Source organism: Candoia aspera, chromosome 1 (assembly GCF_035149785.1).
Source record: "Candoia aspera isolate rCanAsp1 chromosome 1, rCanAsp1.hap2, whole genome shotgun sequence".
NCBI lineage: Eukaryota > Metazoa > Chordata > Lepidosauria > Squamata > Boidae > Candoia > Candoia aspera.
Genome location: NC_086153.1, coordinates 72,468,633 through 72,486,585, shown reverse-complemented (window position 1 = coordinate 72,486,585; position 17,953 = coordinate 72,468,633). Strand labels below are relative to the sequence as shown.

The following is a 17,953-nucleotide window of genomic DNA, read 5'->3' as shown; positions in this document are numbered from 1 at the left end:
CTGGGAGGTGAGGCTGTCATCCTTTTACCTTTTTGGAAATTCAAAGCATTGCAGAGCCATCCTGATTAGTGTCCATTTCAAAATCCAGACTGAAATAAAATCAAATAATTTTATCTCTCCCCCCACCCCCTTTTAGGTAGAAATGTCAGTATGGGTAACATAGAGCTGTCCTTCCTCTTCAATCACGTTGCAGAATTTCAATAGTTTAATAATTCAGCAAAATAATATTTGGTCCTTACCAAAAAGCATGGAGAAAATCTCAAACCAAAACAACCAGTGTCACTCTGGCAATATTATGTCATTGTCAATTTTTCTACCAAAATATTGACAATAAAGTGTGATTCCTGGCTGAAAAAAAATGCCCATTGTTCTTACCATTCTATGACATCACCATGGAGACACCAAGGTCAAATAGCTGAATATCTGTTATTCTAGTCCTAAATTTTAAGTTGTCTCCATCTCACTGAAGACAGTCCCTCCACAGGTGTTGCTCCTTTTCAGCTCATCAGTCTTCACAACACAATTCCAGAAGTATAGCTGGCCAATATTTCTGAAAGGGAGACAAAGACAGGCTGGTATTTTGAAATTCCAGCCTACTGTGGAAAGTGGAAACAGTATTTCATGAGCTGAGAGGTATTAACTCATGAAGACATGTTATTTCCATAAATAGATGTCACCCTTTTTCAATTAACAGAAAAAGAAACAAGTGCAGAAGTACTTGTCCTAATTAAGCCAGCTCAGATCTGCAGCTGGGCAGGAGTCAAGGAAGTTGTGTTTGTCCACTGCATTGAATGTTGTGGTTTGCCAGTACCTGACTTAAAATAACAATTCCTCACTTAATGCCTCCCAAATTTGCTCTGGAGGCTTGTGGCTTTATGTATCATTATTAACTAGTTCTGGGTGGTTTTTTAAAAAAAAGATCTTCTCTAAACATTAAGCAGTAAGTACATTAAGTATAACATTCAATGCAACATGTCATTGGAAAGCATCCAAAGGATTTAAATGTAAGCCATACCATTTGTTGGAAATGGGTTTGAGAGCATGTTGATTTTACAAATTGTACATTCTGAAAGTATTTGGTAAGTAAAATAAAGCATACTTTGAAAATCATGAACTGGTAATTATATAACATCTGTGTTTTAATCGTCAAGATGACAACTTACAAGTATTCAATATCAGCATTATAAAGTTTTTATGTTTTAGAATCTAGCAAAATACTGTTTTGTGGATCAAGAATTACCTCAGTATACTTTAAAAAGAAGTGTTCCAATTAGATTTAACACTATAGTACCTTCCTATTTGAAACCCCTTAGTGGTTTTGATTCACTACATTGCATAATATACTGGTCTTGATAATTACTTTCTCATCTTGAAAATGCTTATGTAGATCCTAAACTCTTAGTAAACAATCACAGTATTCCCAAACTAGACTCCAAAGGAAAAGAGTATGCTAAAACGATTTTGGGCACAAATTAATTCTTAGAGGCACAATCGTTTGCATACTTATGCAACCATCCTACATATCTGTCAGAAATACTGCTTAAATTCTCAGGTAACCAGTGCTGAAATATTCTGCACATACAGAATATTCATTTGCATACAGGAGAAACCTAATATTACTGTCCCCCCCCCAAAGAAATATTAGCGGCAGCACCAAGAACAGAGGGACTTTCAGCTCTCTTCAACGTCCCCCCCTCTGCATCCCGCGTCCAAAGCCGCGGCTCCCCGCTCTTTCCCGCAACCTGCCCCTCTCGCTCCGCTCCCCTCCCCCCGGGCTGACTCCGCGGCAGGAGTTTCAGCAACAGCCGCAGCTCCCTGCTCCCTGCTCCAGCGGAGATGGTCGGAAAGCCGGAGAAGCGACGCTCGGGGGCGGCAATGGGGGGCGCCTCCCTCCGCAGGCGGCCCCGGGACTGCCCGCCTTCTCCTCCGAGACTCAGAGGTCCCGGTTCCCGGGAAGCTGAAGCGACGAGTGCCGCCGCCGCCGCAACCAGCAGAAAAACAACAATCCAGAAAGCGCGTCGCTCGCTCGCTCGCCGATCCCCCTGCAAACGCTTCGGCCTTCGCCAGGGAGCCCCGCGAACGGCCGGGGACCCGCAGCCTCCTTCCCGGGGCAACGTTACCTTTGTTCCACGGCTGTCGCCCGCTCGCTGGTCCCCCCAAACCTGCCGGGGGGGCGAGGAGGACGGAGCCTCCTCTCGACGCCGGGCCCAATCGCTCGGCCCCCAATCCCGCGTCGGTCCCTCAAGCGATCGCCGGTCTGGCTCTGGGGCAGGGAGGGCTCGCAAAGAGGAGGCTGCTCCCTCCCGTCCGAACCCCGGTGGCGACGGCGACAGCAGCGGCTCAGCTCCAAGCTGCTCCCTCCCCTCCCCGGATCCGACGCCTGATTGACAGGCCAACGCCCGCCCTCTCTCCGCCTTGCCTGCTCCCCATTGGCGCGTGACCCGACCGGACCGCCTACTTGCCAACGCCATTAGCCGCTGGCTCAGAAACGCTGATGTAATTCTCACTCCAGTTCTATGGAAACAGGGACTCGGCGTCGTGGCGCCTTCTGGGTAACATGGTTTTGTCCCGCCCATTTGCCGCAGTCTGTGAGGGAATTCTCCTTCGCCGCTACTACAGCTCCCGAGATGCCTCGGGAAGGCGAAGAGGAGAATGAGAAAATGGAGGGGGAGAGAAACGAAGAGGGCTTCTTGAAACGGGAGGGGGGAGGAGCTCGCGCCTGCGCCAACAGGCCCCGGTGGCGCATTTTCCCTCCATCAGGCGGAGGAGCGATCTAGGCGGGAGGGGTGGGGTTTCTGCTTTTTGCTACTGGATTGAGGCGGGCCGAGGAGTGGCCGAGGCCGGTGAGGAAGCCGAGGAGGCCGCGGTAGGGTGAAGCCGCCGCGCCGCTGACTCTCGCTCCACTGGTCGTCTCCGTTCGCTTCGGGAGCCTGTTATATTCGAGCGGCGGGAGAGGCGGCGGGTCCCTTACGCGCCTCCCTTCTGTCTTTCATTCTTCATGTGAGTCTCTGGTCTTTTCCTCTGCTTTCTTTTGCCTTGGAATTATAGTCCGCCGTGTCTACGGACCACCGGCTCCCAGTTTTGGAAGTTTAGCGGTGTCAGCGATGTGTAACTGAGCTCTGTCTCCGGGTGGCTGTAAGCTTGGATGGGAGGATTGGATCTCTTTAAAGATGCTCGGAGTTCTAGAAAGGGGACATAATTGGCGTTGTAACAGTCACTCAAACAGCACAGACTTTTAATTCTCTTTGTATGAAACTTTCATACAAAGTTTCCACAAAACTCAGGAATCCACGTTATGGAGGAAGTGGCTCGGCTGGAGGAAAAAATGTGGGATTAAATAAGTTCTTTGGGAATTGCGCACCCACAAAACCCTGTTCTTGACCTCAGAAGTGCTAATACTGTATTTGACAAACTTTCTTGCACTTCAAGACATTGGGGAGTGAACTTTTAACAAAACAAAGGCCTATCATGCTATGGTGCAGTTCATGGTAAAACTGCATTTTAGTCTAGTTTTAGTAAACCCACCCTGGTCTTTAGTGTTTGGTACAGCAGGTTGCCTGAGTTGAGTAAGTATCCTATGAAGACCCAAATATTAATAGACATATTACTACATAGTTCCTCTGAAGTATTGCAATGTGAATTAAGATTATTTGATACTAGATTTACTCATTCTGCTGTTGAGTCTTTAATATGCTCTTTAGCCACCTTCAGTTTTAATTCCTTAAGGTAGATGATGTTTAATTCCTTAAGGTATGTATATTATTGTCTCAGTAGGTAGCAGTATATGAATGACCTTGCTTGGGCTTGGAAATGAAGCAGGATTGCTTGAATGGAAAACCATAACATCCCAGAATAATGTAATGGCACTCCACTTCTGTATTGATAACAGAAAACTGCTTGGTAATATTTATGTAGTCACTACGAGTCTAGCTCAGTTTGAACCTTCATGTTATGTATGTGATTAATTATATCAATACCATAATGTATAAGAACTACTGTTATTTTTTCTGTAGATCCATAAAGAAATATCCTGATCTCCCCTATTTTTCTTGATGAGCGATACCATTCCCTCTGATGCAGTTGGTCGAAGAATTCTCTGTAATGGAGAATATGGAACAGTACTTTATGTTGGTAAAGTTCCTCCTACAACAGGTAGAAATAATATTTTTATGTCATGTATTATTGTAAAATAAAAGGTGACAATATTTACTAAAATATTACTAAATATTTTGTAATATTTATCAGCTGCCCCAAGACTCTAAGCAGTCACAAGGAGAAAAATAGCACTGATAATCAAAATCTATAAGACGTAATATAATCAATAAAAAATCACTCTGATGGTCATAAACAATCACATCAGTATCCAAAAGCTTGTTGAAATAATATGGTTTTAAGACTCTCCCAGAACGCAGGGAGGGGTAAAGCCAGGTGTATGTGTGGGGGCAGCATGTTCCATAGTGTATAGTCTACTAATAAGATTGTTGCCTTGAATTCCTCTTAGAATTTATGAATTAAATCACTCTTCCTTTTGCCATATTTGCCTTCCAGAGGTTTCTTTCCAATTTTTTTCTACCTTGAGTTCAGATATGGATGTGTGAGTGCAAATATTTCTCTTGTTTGCTTATAGGTTGGTATATTTTGAAGTAATAGTTGAAAAAAATAGCCTCTCACCATAAACTGTTCTTTTAAAATGGCTTACCCTTGTGCCCTTCAAACTAGCTGCTAGAATTATGTATCATGCAGCTTGATATCCCTTTGAAAAAGAGCTTTGGGTCTTCGTGCCATGTTTTTAAAGAAAAGAAATCCTCAATGAATCTAGAAGTATACTTCAATTTGGCAAATACTGATAGAAATGCAGTGATTCCATGGCAGATAGTAAAGTAATCTGAAGTGACAATAAAAGTTAGAAATACTTTCAGTGCAGGTTACTCAGGAGAAAGACTCATTAAAATCTAGAATTGTAGCTTAAGGCAAGTAGTTGCTCCCCCTGCTTAAAAAACAGTGCACTGCAAACTAAAGCTTAAGTCTTCAAGTTGAGTTTATTCTAGGTGATTTAAACTCACTGTGTAGTTTTGGGAAGGCGTCTAGGAAAATTCTGGGCATTAATTGCTTATAAGATTTGCAGCCAAAGTACACTATACAGATTTTTTTTTCGTGTCAGAAGCACCTACCAAGGTGCTTCTGTATTGAAAGGATTTGCTGGTGACATCACCGTTGCCCGGCGGACGCCCGAGGGGGCTCCTTTCATGTCCCTGTTATTTTCCCACCAGTGGTACCTATTCATCTACTTGCATTTGCATGCTTTCAAACTGCTAGGTTAGCAGGAGCTGGGACAAATTGACAGGAGCTCACGTCATCACACGGCTCGCACTCTTGGATTTCGAACTGCTGAGCTGCTGACCTTAATGGCCCTCTGACTCAGCATCTTAACCACCAAGCCACCGCAGCCCCTTCCACTATACAGATAGAAAGCAAGAACTGTGAATATAGTTGAGATGGAAGAATATCTATTTCAATTAACATTTTACGTAATAGCATAATAGAGTTCTGATCTGGGAGATTCTTTTGAATTTTCAGTCAGTATAATTTTTAATATTGGAATGCTAAAATCACAGAGTTGAAAAGGTTCATTTTGGCAATTGGGTCCAGCCCTTGCTCAGGGTAGAAAGGAAATTGGTATCGCTTTGAAATGAAAATGCTAATTTATCAGGGGATTTTCTGTCTTATAGCTATAACCTAAATATGCTGAAACTGTATGTTAAGGTTTACGTACCATTAGGAAACTCAGTTCTTCTGCTGATTGTGTAGTTGTATTACTAATTCTGGATGGAGGTGGTTGATAAAGGGCTTGAGACAAACCCTAGTGCTGTACACGTAGTAGCTTTGAAGCAATTGCTCTTCCAGGAGAAAAATATTTTTTTAAAATCAGACTTGTAAATATTACGATACATGTTTTTATACATTTGTGATAGTGTAGCTTTTCAAAATTTAGAAGTAGGCATTCTGTCAATATAAGTAATTTCATCAGGAAGAGGCAGGCTATGTAATTTTGAGCATAGAGGGGACAGATCACATCAGCAGAGTAGCTTTAATTTTCATTTAATTTAATGTTAGAGGTTTAATGTTGAATTATTTTGAAAGTTGCATTTATAAAGCATCGATTTTAATAATATTAGGAATTTGGCTTGGAGTGGAATGGGACAACCATGAAAGAGGAAAACATAATGGTAGTCATGAAGGAATACAGTATTTCAAATGTAGGTGAGTTAATTCTGAAGTAAATTTTACTTTTTCAACAAATAAACAGTATATGCAAATTATAAATGAATCAGGCAATAAGAAGATTAAATTTTCTTTTGAGTCTTAATAATGTTACATTGCATACAGTAACTTGGATGCTTTGGATGTTTGTAACAGTTTGCCTTAGAAATGTAGGTGTTTATTACAAGCTCTACTAAATCTTCTTGAAATTCTCAGTCAACTGCCTGATTTATTTGAATTATTGGGGGTCAGATACTATTTAAATTATGTATCTATATTTTGTTTTTGATTGCCCTTCCCTGCCATATATTTCAAGTTTAATTTTTCTCTTTTCTCCTGTGATTATGGGGCTTTCTGAGCTTTGAAGATTACTTTATAAAGGCATGCTGAATATCACAAAGCACATGCACAGAATACACAAACACATATTCCTAAGCAGTAGACCAACCAAACAAAAAAGTACAGGCAATCCTTGTTCTGTGTAGGTTCTGTATTTGCAAATTCACCTGTTCGCTAAAATTTATTTGTAACTCAAAATCAATACTTGTGACGCATTCCTGGTTATTTGTGTACATGTGCAGAGCAGTGAAAATTTTGAGTTGCTGCTCTGCGCATGTCTTCTCTCATACTGGTGATCTCGCTGGTTAAAATGGCCCCCAAGCCTAGTGTTCTGAAGCACAAGAAGGCTGTGGTGTGCCTTGCAGAGAAAATACACATACCAGGTAGGCTTTCTTCAGGTATGATTTATAGTGCTGTTGGCCGTGTGTTCGGTGTTAATCAATCAACAATAAGATACGTCCAGAAAAAGGAGGAGGAAATTTGCCAATCTGTACATGAGGCTGCTCCTGAAAGCACCAAAGTAACATCTATAGTGTGTAATGAAGCAATGGAAAAATTGGAAAAGTGGCTAAATTTGTAGATTCATGAGATGACCGATTTAAAAAAAAGCATAGTAGACAATGTTGTGAGGCTCAAAGCTAAAGAAATTTACAGCCACATTACTCCACGTCAGGAAAATGTTAAACCATTCTCGACTAGTGCTGTATGGCTTGCACATTTCAAAAGGCAATATGGCATCAAAAATGTTAAACTTGCAGGTGAGGCAGGTTCTCCAATCAGGAGGCTGCACAGGAATTTAAAGAATACCAAGTAAGTGCTATACAGGAAAAGGGTTATGTGGAAGAGCAGATTTTCAATGCTGATGAGACTGGCTTGTTGTACAAAGACATTGGCAAACGAACCACTATAATGCAAATGGCCTTCAAGGACTCTGGCTTTAAATGATTCAAAGACCATGCAACTTTGCTATTGTGCATCAATGCCATTGGCAACTTTTAAGTGCAAACTCTTAATGGAATACAGAGCCCAAAATCTTTTTTTTAAAATAGTAATTTTGTTAAAGATTACAATTCACAACAATACAAACTAATACAAACAAAAAGAAAAAAGGTGCAGAAAAAAAAATAGAAAACTAGAAAAGAAAAAATTAATACAGTAAAGAAAAAAATATATAAAGAAGTGACTTCCCTTTTCATCACAGAACATATAAACAATTTTAGTAACTTATCACCTTCCCTTAAAATACAACAAATGATCTCTTCGTTCATTATCCTATCTCTTATCTATAAACAAATGCTTAAAACCTTGTCATTTCAGTCTTGGGGTCAGCAAAAGCCCATTAAGGGTTACTAGAGATAACAATGCATCTATTTTAACCTTGATCAAATAATGTCCTAGAACTTGATTTCTTTTTTTGGTTTGTCCCTTCTCACATAATTCTTCAAAGCTTTAACAAACCTCTTTGGTAAATCCAATATAGGAAAATTATTCAGGTCACTCTCTTACCAATACCTGGTATTGCCCTTTTGGCAGAAACAACCTCAGGTAGGCATTTCTTCTAACTATCTACAGTCTCTAACAGCAATTGGGAGGAATTTTTTCCCATTCCTCCATGCAGAAGTTTTTGAGCTGTGCAATGTTTGAACGGTTTCTTGCACGCACAGCCCATGTCAAATCACCCCACAGCATCTCAGTGGGATTTGGGTCTGGGCTTTGATTTGGCCAATCCAGAACCCTCCATTTCTTCCTTTTTTCCCCCCAGCCATTCCTTGGCAGATTTACTGGAGTGTTTAGGGTCATTGTCATGTAGGTACTCACTGTGCCATGTGCTCTTCCAAAGCTTTCTCCTTACCTCCAAAACTCTACCCAGGATAGAGTGCCCCACCCAGGCTAATAACAGTAGAGACATAACTGGTCCCTCCTGCTGTACTGGCCCACACAGGAGAATGCAAAAGGTATCACCCCAGCAGAAGTCAACTTCCAACCATGGCAACTAAAACAGAACTTTAAAAACAACTGTATCCATTCTGTTTCAGACCATATCTGAAACAAATCAGCTCTGTATTGGTCTATGGAACAACATCTGAAGTAATGTATTTTGGTTCAGGAATAGGTCACCTGGAATCAACTGTTTCACGCACAGGTTGTTTTGCACGTCCCTCATACGCTGCTTTTTTAAAACTGTGTCACTTTCCTTCCAGGCATCCTACAGGAGGATCCTTTATCCGCCCAAACAAGGCAGATTTTGGAGTAGATTTCCTTTCCGCTGTTAAGGAGAAGTACGGATTGAATGAAAATGAGCAAGATGCCGAGAGTGAAACAGAACTGTCATTAGTAATTGGAAGGAAAACTGTAGAAACAGTCGGGTTTGATTCCATCAAAGAAAAACAAAAGCAAGTGCAGTTCCTCCGAAAATGAGCAGCATCAGAATGTTGAACGTGTTTCCAGGCTGTTGGAATATGAAACCTTGCCCAGCTGACATCCATGCCACTGATGCATCCATATGCATATTTCATGCTCACTGTTACAGTTCTTGCCCTTGTGCAACTTTTCTATAATTTTACTGTCTTATTTCTTAGATTTGCCCTTTAGCTGTTTGTTGAATGTATTGTAGCATGTTCCCTCTCAGAAATATTCCTTTTATAGTGGTGATATGTCTTTGGTGCTGCACAGAACTATTGCATAAAAGACTCGTGTGAGAAGGGCTTCTATTGGTCCTGCTGATTTGGCAGTATGCAGGATTTCAGCAGACCTTTGATTAGAAAAACTCAGTAATTAATTAAAGTAAGGCAATCAGGTTTGGAGGGAAAGTACATAACTTTTTCTCTTGTGTTTAATTTTCTTTTTGCCTAAAGAGTTCCAGTTTCAATGGCATTTTGCCCTGCTTTGCATTACCTTGCCTAGCTCTCTCTTCTGTCTGTCAAAAAAAGTAGCCCAATACCTCACTGTTGTTAACTGTACCTTCTCAGGAAAAAAAAGGACAACGCTCTTCTAATAAGACACTCTTTTGTAGGCAGTTGACTACCTTGAGTGACATTTCAGTAGATGCGTGTGCAGTGAGCCTTGCAGGTCGAGAAGAAGAAATCAGAAAATCATGCCCTAGTATCCTTTTTAAGTTGCTAAACTTATATGTGGTTTGTATTTTAGAATTCCTTCTGAAGCATAGTGTTGATTTCAAGCAGCATATGAGGTTAGGAGTATAGAAAACTTCCTTAGACAAAATTGGTAGTAGTCTAAAATTAAAGGATTCTGAAAAAGACTATGAAAGGTAGCATTTTCTTTTGCTATTGTTTCTGTGACCACCGTCCATGTGCCCTTCAAAACTGTTGAAAAGAGTTGGAGCAAATTCGGAAGATAATGCAGAGGAAAAGTCCAACCTAGTGGTGGTACATGCCCAGCATTGTATAGAAATAATGAAATATGTCCCATCAGTCAGTAAATAGATGATAAGGGTTTGGGAAAATACATCACAAATAAATTTAAAAAGTCATGAATTTTAAAATTAGCTAATTCTCAATAAAATATATTTCTGGGAATGCAAAATAAGATTAAACTCCCTGATGTATCAAGAAAATAATGAATGATGAAGGAAATATTAAATACAAAAAGAAGATTATACAAATGGAACCTTGTATAAAAACAGATAGAAAGTAATAATCTTGTTTTCAGTTGGAATAAACTTATTAAAAGTAATGCTGATTTTCATGGCTAAAATTACAAAAATGACAAGAATACCATAACATCAAAAAATACAAGTTCTCCTTGAGAATGTTAGAATTAATCTCTGTAGTCTGAATTCTGTGTGTTTATGGAGATGCTGACTTAAACTGAATTTAACCTACAGCCCTGGAGTTTGTTTTAGTATTCCTCTGACTGAAAATGGATGGTGCAATTTCCCTGCCATTTTATATATAAGCCATACAATAGGGTTAAGACTGTATTTTCCTTCCTTTTTTAAATCAATCTTTCCTAAGAAAAATAGGAAGAACATTAGACGTGGCTGGCCTTGCCATGTGCATGAAGTGGCCCAACCTGTGGCTCTGCTTGCTTTGACTCATGTCCCCAAATGCTAAGAATGGTCTCTGGCCATCAAGGGATTGCCTTCTCCTTACTTAAGCTTTACTATTTCTTCTTGAGTCATGATGTCCTAAAACCAGCACAGTGCAAGGTCATATTTCTTAAACTAAAGGTTGCAAAATTTTTCTTAAACATGCTTGCTCAGATATTCGGCAGATAAATCTATCAAAAAATCTTTTATCATCTTGGAAAGAAGTGTTAGCTATCGCCTGCCAAGTTGAACATTTAGAAACACTTAATCTCAGGTATTCACAAATAATTTCATAATGTGTGGATGGGCTTGGAGTTATGTTTTTGGGAAACTTTTTCTTGGACCAAGTGAGTAAGATGATTTTCACTGATTCCTCTTTTTTCACTGTGCCCCAGGAGAAGCTGCTCTGGGGGATTAGAGTTCCCTTGAACAGTATGAGATTGCACAAAAGAATCATAGAAAATCACCTTTTCCCTTTCCATTCTTCCAATGATAGTCTCTGCTGGATTTCTGCCCTTCTTGAAAATGAAGGAGCCTTTCCATTTGTGAAAGAACACTCTGAAGCCAATCCTTTGTCTGTATCAAATAGTGTCAAATCATTTTACATATATATGTTAATGGATACCAGTACTCACTTTATAGTCCCTGCTGGTTTCAGCATTCTCCTCAAATGGTTGTTTTCCTCCTCTGGTACAGTTACATGGGAAAGGATGAACTCCTCTCCTGAATATATGCGCAACACCAATATGGGGCTCTTTTCTTTACTCTAAAAACAAGGGTTCTGCCTGTAATTAGATTCTGGATTTAGAATCTTAGATCTTAAACTAATACCATAGATTTGATAATGACTTGCAAGTTACTTTACGTCTCTGAAATCTCAGTGGTGCCTGACTTTCTGATATAAAACATGGGAGACCAATATAAGCAAATGTGATAAATTAACAGAAATTTAAAAGAAGAGATAATACAACTTTGCCTTAAGTTATAACAGAAAGACCAATGTGCTGAATTAGTTCCATCCTCTAATGTATTTTTTCCTCAATTTTGGAATAGTGAAAACAAAATGAAATTTCCATCTGTTCTACCACCTGCTTCAAGGACATTTTGTAAACTCAGGATTCTTGCGCTTAATCAGACTGGAGTGACATGGAGTGAGGTAATACAATTTTGTTCTTGGAAAAAGTTAATTTCAAATATTAGGAAATAACCATAATCATATGATTTGTAAGTCTGATAAAACACCCAAAGTTATATAATCCTATACCCTTATAAAATATGCAATCTTTGCAAAAGTTTATATATGCAGGTTTTTTTAGGTAAGGGATCTGGCTACCATCATAATTTTTTTCTTTCTGTGGTTCCTATAGAACATTTCTTATGAAAACTGAGGGAAAAAATAAATCCTTACTCTGTTTCATGAAATGGTATTTTTTATAGCTATTTAAAGGAGCCTGATTGTATTGATGCTAAGTAAACTTTGCTTACATTGAATCCTGGAAAAATCAAAAGAACAGTAGATTTTCCAATAAAGCAGTGTTTTACTACTAACTTTGCATGTCATGATGGTAGATACTCCTCTTCCCACATGAAACTTACTTCCCACATGATACCCACATGAAATTTACTTCAGCTGCTGAAATGTTTTCTAGCTTTTCCGAGTCAGATGTAGAGCTTATTTCCCATTACAGATTTCCCATCCTGCCCATGAAGTGCTCAGTAGAGTTTCCTGTCCAATTTCCTCCCTTCCCTCTAGAAGCTGCCATTTCAAGGTACATGAAGGTACAGAGAGTACCATGAAAGGTGGTTTCCCAGGTCTTCACTGTTCACTTACTTTTTCTATTATGACATGAGTGTGTTTGGTTTCAAGTTCTCTGCATTTGTCTTTAGTAAGATAGCTCCATCCACTTTGGACTATTGACCTCAACATACTTTCCCAGAAAGAAACTGATTTTTTTTTTTAGTGAAAATAGGTCCCTAGCCATGGAATAAATTTCAGGATAGATCTGCGTGTTTCTGAAATAAGTTAGTAAAGTTGGTACTACTTGACTTCAATGTATCCTGTGCCTATAAAGGCACATGAAGTTTGCTTTTTGTACTAAATGGTGTTTTCCCATTAGGTTCTTTTATGTGCTGCAGGGTGGCCTGCTCTTGAAGAACTGTACCTTGCTTCCAATAGCATTTCACATTTAAAAAGGTAATGAGATTAATTACACATACAGCCTGTATTTTGCAAATATGATAAAGATTGGGACCAGCAACTCCATTGCTAAGTGATGCAGTTGTAAAGTGAAATGTCATGTGAACAGGCCGACTTACAACGTCAGTTCGTTAGTTCCGGCTGCTGTCATTAAGTGAATCACCCACAGTTATTAAGCGTAATGTCACATGACTGCGACTTGCGACTTCCTGCTGGCTTCCCCATTGACTTTGCTTGTCGGAAGCTGGCTATGAAGGTCACAAACAGCAATCAGGTGACTGCAGGATGCTGCGACTGTTGTAAATGCATGCCAGTTGTCAAGCACCCAAATTGCAATCACATGACCATGGGGATGCTGCAGTGCCTGCAATTTCAAGGACTGGTCTCCTTTTCCACTGCCATTGTTAACTTCGAACAGTCGCTGAACGAGTGGTCAGTAAGCAAGGATTTTGTATTGCATATTTTCAGCATGACTTGATACTGAAATGTTTAATTATGAACCATACTAATTGATGTGACTGTAAGCATTAGATGTTTTTATAATGTGTATAGGTACAATCCTAGGCCTATATATCTTATTTCTGTATGTAGAAAAAACTTTCAATAAGAGAACATTTGCACTGTTTAAAATATTACTACAGACATGTTGATTATCCAGTTGTTGTTTATTCGTTTAGTCGCTTCCGACTCTTCGTGACTTCATGGACCAGCCCATGCCAGAACTTCCTGTCAGTCGTCAACACCCCCAGCTCCCCCAGGGACGAGTCCGTCACCTCTAGAATATCATCCATCCATCTTGCCCTTGGTCGGCCCCTCTTCCTTTTGCCTTCCACTCTCCCTAACATCAGGATCTTCTCCAGGGTGTCCTGTCTTCTCATTATGTGGCCAAAGTATTTCAGTTTTGCCTTTAATACCATTCCCTCAAGTGAGCAGTCTGGCTTTATTTCCTGGAGGATGGACTGGTTTGATCTTCTTGCAGTCCAAGGCACTCTCAGAATTTTCCTCCAACACCACAGTTCAAAAGCATCTATCTTCCTTCTCTCAGCCTTCCTTATGGTCCAGCTCTCGCAGCCATATGTTACTATGGGGAACACCATTGCTTTAACTATGCGGACCTTTGTTGTCAGTGTGATGTCTCTGCTCTTAACTATTTTATCGAGATTTGTCATTGCTCTTCTTCCTAGGATTAAGCGTCTTCTGATTTCCTGACTGCACTCAGCATCTGCAGTAATCTTTGCACCTAGAAATACAAAGTCTTTCACTGCTTCTACATTTTCTCCCTCTATTTGCCAGTTATCAATCAAGCTGGTTGCCATAATCTTGGTTTTTTGGAGCTTTAGCTGCAAGCCAGCTTTTGCACTTTCTTCTTTCACCTTCATCATAAGGCTCCTCAGTTCCTCTTTGCTTTCAGCCATCAAAGTGGTATCATCTGCATATCTGAGATTGTTAATGTTTCTTCCAGCGATTTTAACTCCAGCCTTGGATTCCTCAAGCCCAGCATGTCACATGACGTGTTCTGCATACAAGTTGAATAGGTTGGGTGAGAGTATACAGCCCTGCTGTACTCCTTTCCCAATCTTAAACCAGTCCATTGTTCCGTGGTCTGTTCTTACTGTTGCTACTTGGTCGTTATATAGATTCTTCAGGAGGTATACAAGGTAACTTGGTATCCCCATACCACTAAGAACTTGCCACAATTTGTTATGGTCCACACAGTCAAAGGCTTTAGAATAGTCAATAAAACAGAAATAGATGTTTTTCTGAACTCCCTGGCTTTTTCCATTATCCAGCGGATATTGGCAATTTGGTCCCTAGTTCCTCTGCGTTTTCTAAACCCAGCTTTTGCATCTGGCAATTCTCGCTCCATGAATTGCTGAAGTCTCCCTTGCAGGATCTTGAGCATTACCTTACTGGCATGTGAAATGAGTGCCACTGTTCGATAGTTTGAACATTCTTTAGTGTTTCCCTTTTTTGGTATGGGGATATAAGTTGATTTTTTCCAGTCTGATGGCCATTCTTGTGTTTTCCAAATTTGCTGGCATATAGCATGCATTACCTTGACAGCATCATCTTGCAAGATTTTGAACAATTCAGCTGGGATGCCGTCGTCTCCTGCTGCCTTGTTATTAGCAATGCTTCTTAAGGCCCAATCAACCTCACTCTTCAGGATGTCTGGCTCTAGTTCACTGACCACACCGTCAAAGCTATCCCCAATATTGTTATCCTTCCTATACAGGTCTTCTGTATATTCTTGCCACCTTTCCTTGACCTGTTCTTGTTCTGTTAGGTCCTTGCCATCTTTGTTTTTGATCATACCCATTTTTGCCTGGAATTTACCTCCAATGTTTCTAATTTTCTGGAAGAGGTCTCTTGTCCTTCCTATTCTATTGTCTTCTTCCACTTCCATGCATCGCTTGTTTAAAAACAATTCCTTATCTCTTCTGGCGAACCTCTGGAATTTTGCATTTAATTGGGCATATCTCCCCCTATCACTGTTGCCTTTTGCTTTCCTTCTTTCTTGGGCTACTTCTAGTGTCTCAGCAGACAGCCATTTTGCTTTCTTGGTTTTCTCTTCCTTTGGGATGTATTTTGTTGCCACCTCCTGAACAATGCTGCGAACTTCTGTCCATAGTTCTTCCGGGACCCTGTCTACTAAGTCCAGTCCCTTAAATCTATTCTTCACCTCCACTGCATATTCTTTAGGAATATTAGTGAGCTCATATCTAGCTGATCTGTGGGTCTTCGCTAATCTCTTTAGTCTGATCCTAAATTGTGCAATAAAAAGTTCGTGATCTGAACTACAGTCAGCTCCAGGTCTTGTTTTTACTGACTGTATAGATGTCCACCACCTTTGGCTGCAGAGGATGTAGTCAATCTGATTTCGGTATTGTCCATCTGGTGAAGTCCATGTATAAAGCCGTCTCTTAGGTTGCTGGAAGAGAGTGTTTGTTATGCACATTGAGTTGTCTTGGCAAAATTCTATCAGCCTATGTCCTGCTTCGTTTTGTTCACCCAGGCCATGCTTACCTGTAATTCCAGGTGTCATTTGACTGCCCACCTTAGCATTCCAGTCTCCCGTGATGAAAATAACATCTCTTTTAGGCGTGTTGTCCAGTGGGTCCTGCAGATCCTCATAGAACTGCTCTACTTCAGCTTCTTCAGCATCTGTGGTTGGGGCGTATATTTGGATCACTGTGATGTTAGATGGCTTGCCCTGAATTCGAATTGAGATCATTCTATCGTTTTTTGGATTGTATCCAAGCACTGCTTTAGCCACTTTACTATTAATTATGAAGGCTACTCCATTTCTTCTGTGGTCCTCTTGTCCACAGTAGTAGATCTGGTGGTCATTTGATGCAAAGTGGCCCATTCCAGTCCATTTCAGTTCACTGACGCCCAGTGTCCTAACAACCAGGAAACACACTGAGACAAGGAACTGGTCTCTAATATTTATTGCTAGTACTTAACAGGAATCCTAACAAACTGAAGAAGCATGGGGAAAACCCAGACATATAACCCCCAAGGGTTAAGGCGGTCCCGATCTGTGTCTCTTTGAATGGCTGAACAATTCATCAGTGCTACGCATGCGCTTGACAGTCTGGATGGGAGCCCCCTGCTCGCCATCCTTACTCATGACATCACCCTCCCCTCCAGATTCACATTCCATTTCAGCCCCCTCCCCTCCAGAGTCTTGATAAGATGTGCCGTCTGCTTCTAAAGTCCCATGGGAACTGGGCAAGGATGGCAAGTCTTCAAAGGAAAACTCCTCCAAGGACGAAGCAGTGCTGCCCTCCCAGTCCGATAATGCCTCTGGCCCAGGTGGCTGCTGCTGGAAAACATCTAGAGAGTTAGCACGGTCAGCCCCCCTCCCTGGGAAATGCAAGCCCGAGGTGGAGGGTTGCGGTTCCCCCGCCTCCTCTGTAAGTGGAGTGAAGGCTTCAGGCGGGGGGGGGGGGGAAATACACACTCACGAACTCTTCTGCTTGGGCTTCTTCGGCCTGCTCAGGCGAAAGAGGAATCTCTGGTAGAGTGCGAGGCTTGGGTTTGTGAGGGAAAAGCTGATGAAAACGATGAACCAGTTCTGGTGCATGCACATCTCTGGCATTCTCCCACGTGCGCTCTTCCTCAGGGTACCCTTTCCAGTGTATGAAATATTGGATGCCCCTTCCCCTCCTCCTAGAGTCCAGAATCTCCTCCACTTCGTACTCTTCCTCTCCCTCCACAATTACTGGAGGTGGAGGGGGCAGTTGCGATCGCAAGTTACTTGGGGGAGGGTCTTTGGCTAGCAAGGCTCTGTGAAACACTGGGTGGACCTTCATGGATGGTGGGAGCTGTAAACGATAAGCTACTGGATTTATCTGCTGCACCACAGTGAAAGGGCCGACAAACTTAGAGTCCAATTTCTTGGAGGGTCTGGTAGAGATCAAAAACTTGGTAGAGAGCCACACTTTGTCTCCTACTGCAATCGCTGGCCCCTCCTGTCTGTGAGCATCTGCCGCCCTCTTGTAAGCACTCTTTGCCCTGTTCAGCTGCTCCTTTAACAACTCCTGTGCGGCTTGTTGCTCTTTAAGAAAATCAGCTGCGGCTGGAACAGTTCCCTGCTGGGAGGAGGTGGGCAACACCCGAGGGTTAACCCCGTAGAGTGCTTGGAACGGAGACATCTGGGTAGATGACTGCACAGAGTTGTTATAAGTAAATTCTGCCATGGGCAGCAGGGCTGGCCAATTGTCTTGCCGATAAGTGGTGTAACACCTGAGATACTGCTGTAACCACTGGTTAATTTTTTCGGCTTGCCCATTACTGGCAGGATGATGCGCTGATGACAGGTGGATCTGGACCCCTAATGACTGGAAAAGGGCCCTCCAGAACCTGGAAGTGAACTGTGGGCCTCTGTCACTCACCAAGTGATTCACCATGCCTCTATACCTAAAAACGTGGTCTATGAACAACTGCGCTGTGGCTGGTGCAGATGGGAGGCCCTTGCAAGGAATAAAATGTGCCATCTTTGTGAAAAGGTCCATCACCACCAGTATGGAAGTCAGGCCCTGGACCGGGGGTAAATCAGTGATGAAATCCATGGAGATCGTATCCCAAGGCCTACTGGGGGT

At 41.5% G+C, this 17,953-nt stretch overlaps 1 protein-coding gene across 1 annotated transcript in view; it reads left to right on the top strand.

Moving 5' to 3' along the window:
* Nucleotides 1–2,751: 2,751 nt before the first annotated feature.
* Nucleotides 2,752–17,953, top strand: part of TBCE (tubulin folding cofactor E) — a 32,775-nt gene continuing 17,573 nt past the window's right edge. The window contains exons 1-8 of the mRNA XM_063306594.1: nucleotides 2,752–2,866; nucleotides 4,014–4,152; nucleotides 6,177–6,261; nucleotides 8,802–8,997; nucleotides 9,618–9,702; nucleotides 10,823–10,922; nucleotides 11,702–11,804; nucleotides 12,766–12,842. Coding sequence (XP_063162664.1) covers nucleotides 4,053–4,152; nucleotides 6,177–6,261; nucleotides 8,802–8,997; nucleotides 9,618–9,702; nucleotides 10,823–10,922; nucleotides 11,702–11,804; nucleotides 12,766–12,842 — 746 coding nt within the window. The 5' untranslated portion in view covers nucleotides 2,752–2,866; nucleotides 4,014–4,052. The remainder of the gene's footprint in view (nucleotides 2,867–4,013; nucleotides 4,153–6,176; nucleotides 6,262–8,801; nucleotides 8,998–9,617; nucleotides 9,703–10,822; nucleotides 10,923–11,701; nucleotides 11,805–12,765; nucleotides 12,843–17,953) is intronic.